General features: G+C 34.7%; 1 protein-coding gene across 1 annotated transcript; it reads right to left on the reverse strand.

Annotated features, from left to right (window-relative positions):
• Positions 1 to 4982: 4982 nt before the first annotated feature.
• On the reverse strand, positions 4983 to 5856 carry LOC126607285 (oil body-associated protein 1A-like). Its single transcript, XM_050274824.1, has one exon. The coding sequence runs from the start codon at positions 5796 to 5798 to the stop codon at positions 5094 to 5096; it is 705 nt and encodes a 234-aa protein (XP_050130781.1). The 5' UTR covers positions 5799 to 5856; the 3' UTR covers positions 4983 to 5093.
• Positions 5857 to 7331: the final 1475 nt, after the last annotated feature.

The raw sequence follows: 7331 nt of genomic DNA on the forward strand, positions 1-7331 counted from the left end.
TGTGTTCTAGAGTTTACTGTTAGTTTTAAGGTTAATTCCAACATTTGGTATTAGAGCCATCTAACAGGCCCTAGATCCAATGCATTATTTCCTATCACTCTGAGAATGATTAGATTCATATTTGCTGGGAAAATGATATATATAATTCTTTATTTTCCTAACTTAACGAAACTGGTGTGTATATTTAAATACATGTACGCTATTTCAAGCCTCCGTTTCTTGCCATTTGAAGTTGTTAACTGGTAGCATTAAAACTTGTTCGGACTTGTTATATGCATTTGATTGATTTAAATGGCTGATTAATTCTTGTCTTACAAGAATATATTGGTTAAGTCTGACATGTAGGTAGCTTGAAATATTGGAGTCTCGTGACTGTAAATAGATCATTCAATCTTGATCAATAAAAGTAAACTGGGTTAATTAGTGGGAGTAGAAGTTCTTTCTTGTGCAGTCATCCTTAGCTTCTACAGGTAGTATTTTCATACTTCTATCTTGTGGTGTTGCTGACATGTTTCATATACAAGTAATCTTGTTATTAAAGTCTCACTCCAGAACAACATATATGTATATATATCGGTAATTAATGGCTTGCTAATGATTTAGACAATTGCAGGGCTATGTATATAGTGTTATGTCGCTAACAATTTTTTGGGCATCTAATGATTCATCTTGTTAAAGACTCCAATTAAAATAATCTTCACGAAAAAGTGGGATTATCAGGAATTTTATTTGACAAAAACTTAATTGTGGTTTATGGTTGTCATTATTAATGGTTCATGTGTATAAAGTTTTTCAGACACATGTTGGAAGGCATGATGATGATAAAGATAACTCATCGCAAAGGTTATCGAGACTAACGGCTTTTGCAGGAGCAACAACCATGATAAAGTATTCTTGAACAAATGTTTATATAATTTTTCACCAAAGTGAGAATTATTAGGAAGTTCTGTTCAATGTAATTTTTACATGAAATTGTGACTAACAGTTTATAACATGATATTAATCTTTCCAAAGAAAGAAATAATGATTGGTTCAAACTGTGACTCAGTGTATAGTATTTCATGATTCCGTAAGGCAACTTTAGTCTCTTATCCAAAAATGTGATTCAAGTTGGAATGTGAATTTTGTGAAATAGCTATACAAATAAGGATGTGTAATGCATATTTGGCAGTTTATGTTTCTTGCCCAAAGGTGTAACATAAATCGGTGTTTAATATTTAAAGTTGTTTCTCATCCGAGGTTGCGGAGTAGAAGCTTTTCTTTGGTTTCATCCATGACTTCTTCAGGTAGGTAATCATTCATCTCTTTACACTTCCAATATGTTGTTCACTGCTGTACTCTTTGCATATAGGTAATGTCTTCTTGATTACACTATAATACATGTTGATATATATATATATATTGGCACATAGACATTGGTGTAATGCAATTGTAGCTTAATAATTGAATCGTTGCTCATATGATATTTTATTCGATCAATTTCAAAGTGGGTCTCTGCTTTCCCATTTGTTTAATTGTAACACTCTTTTTGCTTTGAGTCGGGTTCCAATTAATAATAGGTTTTTCTTAAACAATTATTGATGAACTTAGAAAGAAAAGTAATGAACCATATCAACTATATATAAAAACGACAAAGTTATCACATACTTGCATCAACTAAGCAAAACGCAATGGCTTAGTTGACTTTAGGACCAGTGATTTTAAGGTTCTTTGATCAAACTTGCATTTTAATTATAACAAGGGGATCGATGATCTTCTTGCCCAAAGGTGTAGATCATTATTTTTGGTTCAATTAGGATGGCATAGTATGAATTTATTTCAAAAAAAAAAAAATTTGTGAAAGCCTTGCCCAAAGGTGTTGAAAGTTTTCATGAGGTAACCCATGTAATGCGTGATCAAGAGATAAAGTTCTTTATTTTTATTTACGAATGCTTTTGCTATGAGCCTCATTATAGGTATGTAAGGGACCAATTTTAATGAAAGCATGAGATAGAAAATGTTTATATATATATATATATATATATATATATATATATATATCTTCATGAGAGATGTCGATGCACAAAAATTGCTTGGCAAATTATATCTTGAATAAAGCTTAATCAATGGCACATATATGGACCATGAAAATGCTTGACATTTTGATATGTTGTACGTATATATGTCTTCTCCTACAATTCACATTTTCGTGGTCATTGGTTATGTATTTTATTTGTTATAAATTTATAAGTAATCTATGCTCATAAAGAAATCTATGCTGGCAGTTTCTGGTTAGTCCACTTTGCTTCTCTTGGTTATTAATAGGACAACCATGACTTCTTAACTTGTTATATGAATAATAAGCGTCTCTGGTTTATTTTACATAACTTGAGGATTAGTCATTATATATATATATATATATATATATATATATATATATATATAATTAATTAATTATAGTAAATCCTACAGTAATTGGAACTCACTCGTGGAATCTTGTTTTGGATTTCTATTCTTTTGTGTTTAAAATTTTAAGCAACTAGTACGCTGAATTTTGGTGAAGCAATAAATTAATGAGTGTTTTGCCCAAGTAAGAGAATAAGTGACGAAATCTTGAGCTTCACACTCATTAACTCATTCAAAAGTTATTGAGTTCTAAAAGATTATGAGAGTTGTTCTTTGTGTTGTCCAAATCAAATTGAAAGTAAACTAAAGTTTTTGAAAACACATGTATTAAGTTTCCTTCTATGATGAATGCATGTTTAATATTCAACATCCATATGTGAGACAACAAATCAGTAACGCCAATGTACTATTAGCATGCTTTACCATCCAAGTCTTGGAACAATAACTAATGTACGCATGCATACGGCATATGGCATATACCACCATGACATGAATCAAATGGAAAGTCATTATTTCCAACGCAATCAGTTTCAGGCTGTAAAGCAAGTTTCATTAGTTTCATGCTGTAGAGCAAGGGTTTCATAATTTTGCACTAGAATTTGCTAAAATGTAGTGTAAGGAACCTCACCCTGATTCAAACTAGCATGACTCAAGTTGAATTATAATCTTAAAGATGACAACATGGTTAAATTGTGTGACTATATATAATGTATATATGATGTTTATGTGCATTCTCTATCGTCTTTGTCTATTGCATATGGTTGCATTGGATGGTTACATGTTGGTCTTTATAAGGAGTGTGAAGCTAATACGAACTAATGTTTGATATCGATACAATTGTGGTCCAGTTGTTTCATACCGTTTGATTGTTTGTGGTATGGTTTTGTGTATCCATCATACATGCTTAAATGAATATCAAGGAAAGATTGGAATATCTTGTGCAAAGATTGTGATACTTTTGTGACTTTTTCATTGATAATGTGATTTCTTGCATGTTAAAGAAACATAAAATAAATAAATAAATAAAATTATGTGGTAAGATGCTTTTGTGTTAACTAATTGTCGTAGTAAGGTTGCTCCCAAAGCATGCATATTTCAGAACTTTATCAAAAGTGTTGTTCTGTAATTAAGTTATGATTAATTAAATTAGTGGGAGTGATAACTTTATATTTGTTTTGCCTTACATCTTGCAAATTATTATGTATTGTACTCTTTCGCCGTAAGGGTTCTTTCTGGTTTGATTAAAAGAATATGTGCAATAAATACACTTGGTGGCCAACTAGTTAGAATAATGGCTAATTGTACTACTTCGTGAAAGTGTTTTGGACTTGTGACTTCAATTTTTGAAGTAATAAGGAAGACTGTTATACGGTGATACAGGAGATTAACTTGTGAATATAAGGATGGAGATTATGACTATTCAAATAAGGATCTATATATACGGCTATTGCATTTTCACATAAGGTTGTTGCATACAGTTTACTAGAAACGTACCACTATCGTGAAGCTTTATTGTTAGTTTCAATATGCGAGATTAGTGGGAATGTTCAAAGAACATGTAGCAAACATGGGTGTGCATGATAGTTTTGATTCTGTAGGAATGTGGGAGTAAAACATGCTACTGCATGAATTATAACAATTTATTAGTGTTGCTGCGAGTTTGTGTTTTGTTGTTTCATTCAAGCTTATATTCAATTGACACTATGGTTATTGATTCAGACTTATTTAAAGCAATTAATGTGGCCAATGATTGTTCCAAAGAACATATTGGATAAGTTTGTTTTGTGCAGGAAGCTAGAAATCAACTCGAAGTCCAGTGTTTAAGGATGAAAAGCTCTAAAGATAAGTCTGATTAAAGTGTACTGGACAGATGAGTGTGGAAGGAAAAGGTGTGAGAATTGTAGTGATTACTAAAGTATGGATTGTACATATATGCATATGTCATTGACATCATACAGTGCGATTTTGAATATCATGATTTCAGGGTGCATACAGTATTGATACATGCATTGTTTTCTGGAGTTCGATTTTCAAATGGTTACTGGTAGATGTGTATAGGATATGGATTGCGTGAAACTCATGGTGATCACTAAAGAATGATTTATAATGAACATGTTGTTTCAAACCATAACTAGTTAACGTCCAAGTGGGAGAATGTAAGAATCCTAATTAGACTCAACTAGTAGTGATATAGGTGTGTCAACATCTTTAAAATTATAAATCAGTTAGAGTTTTGTATATGTGTAATACCATGTCCTATAATTGAAGAGTTACATCCATCATGCTTTGCATTTTGAAGCCCGTACTAGAACTACTTCTTCCACTACTGGAACTGAAAGCAACGGCTCTATAACCAACCTCCATGATAGATAGAAGTTGGGTAACCTTGCTTTATTTAAAAAGGATTCCCTGCTCATAGAGAAAAGGTTCTTCGTTTTTGGGACTATCACCATAAGGACATACAGGTCTCCAAATGAGTAGAAGAGCCTTTTGCATCGTGTTCATGGCCTCTGCAGGAACGAATTGGTGATCTTTTGTATTCTGCAGGTAAGATTACACTAATCTTGCTGCGTTGTGTTCTAGAGTTTACTGTTAGTTTTATGGTTAATTCCAACAGAAACTAGTAGTTTATTCACAAAATTACACCATACCAAACATACAAATACTACTACTCAGTGCAGGCTATTATATTTTACATAGCTAGAGACTCAAACAAAGACCCTGGGAACAGAATCAACAGGCATACAGCCCACCTCCTTGAGCTCAGTCTTAAACCCTTTTCCTCCTCCGTTGGCCAAAGGATGCATCCCAAGATTCGGCCCCGCCATATACGCTCGCTTCTCCCTCTCCTCCTCAAAACTCACCCCATACCGTCTCTCCACGTCTCTGGCGAGCTCCGGTCGCAACTGTCCATCCCTAGTTAAAGCCAGCATAATTTGCGGAATGCCGAGCGGCAAATCGTCCCCCCTATCCACCTGCCAAAAATGGATGGTCTTCCCGTAAGTCTTGCACAGCTTGTCCAGGTCTTGCCTCTCGATGGGACCCGGAACGCTGGGCATGAAGAGAACCCCGCTCTTGACCTCGTATTCATGCGAGTGCCAGAGCGGCTTCTCGCTGTCCGGGAGGGTGAGGAAGAGGGCCTCGGATATGATATACTCGAGGCCGATGAGCTTGGCGTCAGCAGCTTCGCTGTCGTAGATGAGGCACTGACGCATCTCTTCGTTCTGGTGGGCACAGAAGTGGTGTGCTTCAACTTGGCGGGTCATGTCGTGGGAGTAGAAGTGGAAGGCGCAAAGGTGCTGGTGTATGCTTTTGATAGGGCTGAAGTTTTGGACCGCGGCTGTCGCGGTCTCAAGGAAGGCCATGCTCGTCGGGGTGGGCTCGCCGGGAACCTGTGCGTGAGTCGTTGCCATTTTTGATATTTGGAGAGATTGGTTTGGGTTGTGATGATGATCAGTTGATAAGAGACTGGTTGATTATGTAGCAATGATTTAGGGTTTTAAAATATTGTCACTAGTTTTGTTAGTTGTAGTCATGACAAGTGGCTTAAGAAAGGGTGTGAATTGCATGTTGAAGTGAAGTCGTGGAAGAGTTTGAGGTACTTCGTGTGACTGCCTGGCTTAAAAGGGAAATGACACATGCACAAGAAATTGGATTTTTGAGAGTGGTGTGGAAATTAAATTTCCAGCGTATATTACACTTACTATATGTTTTATATCATATTTGTATCAATTTCCACCGTATATTACACTTTTGTATTTCTTATATCATATTTGTATCGATTTTTTAACAGAAGTAGGCCATCACACATATGTGCTTTCCGTTCCGTCTTTATTGAAGATGTGGTATTTTGTAATTTCTTATATGATATTATGTTCTAAACAAAGTGATATTCTACTCTCTAAAGTACAAATGCAACTCTTACTATGTTTTTTGTATCATATTTACCATTTCTTCTATAGAAATGAGACTCACATGTATTTGTGGACTATTCATCTATTAGAAAGTATAATGTGATATAAAATATGTAGAAAGTGTAGCATTATTCACTCTAAGAAGAGCGGAATACGATCATACGACTAAGCCACATAATTAGCATTGTTGTCATACGTCGCCATCTATGGTAGTATGAACTTAAAACCTCATTTACAAATAAAAAAAATAAAAAATAAAAAACTAATACTAATCAGTACATACTCCTGCTGGAATGGAAAAATTCAAAAAACTGAACCTCATTTCTCATCAGGAATTAGTGATGCAATTTCAAGAGTAAAAATCAATTCATTTCCTATTCAATTTGCCAAAAGTTGGATAATTACAAGGCAGTGAAGTAGCTATCAACTTTTTACCTTTTATTTTTTATTTTTTTGAAGTTTCAAATACATTGTGCAGACTTCATGGGCAGACAGAACCCGTCACCTAATCGATATCTTTTACAGCATCCTGCATCAAAAACCAAAAAAATAATCATTTCAACATGGCGTAAAGATCATTGTTCTAAAAATTCCTGCATGCCTAGCATCATCTAGGTCTCGTCTAGGCGTTAGGCGGTTGGCCACCACCCCGATTAATGTCTAGGCATTTAGAAATTAAGAAAGGGCTCATAAACCTACTAAGGCACCCCCCTAGACCGCATAGGCACTCGCCTAGCCCGCCTAGACACCCACTTAGGTTGCGACTCACTTAGATAGAAAATAAATAACTTTCATTTTGCATTTTATTTTTTCAATAAATTGTAAGAGACTTGTTGAATACTTAAAGGAACACACATTGTACATTTGTTCTCCATATTTTCATTATGTTCCAATAGCTCATAATATCTATGTGATTCCATTTTGTAGTTTATGATGAAATCATATATATTTTAAGTATAAACAGACACTTAAAAAGGTCGTACCCAGTGCACAAGGCTCCCGCTTTACGCAGGGTTTGGGAGAGGTGAATGT

This window comes from Malus sylvestris, chromosome 16 (genome assembly GCF_916048215.2).
Source record: "Malus sylvestris chromosome 16, drMalSylv7.2, whole genome shotgun sequence".
Taxonomy (NCBI): domain Eukaryota; kingdom Viridiplantae; phylum Streptophyta; class Magnoliopsida; order Rosales; family Rosaceae; genus Malus; species Malus sylvestris.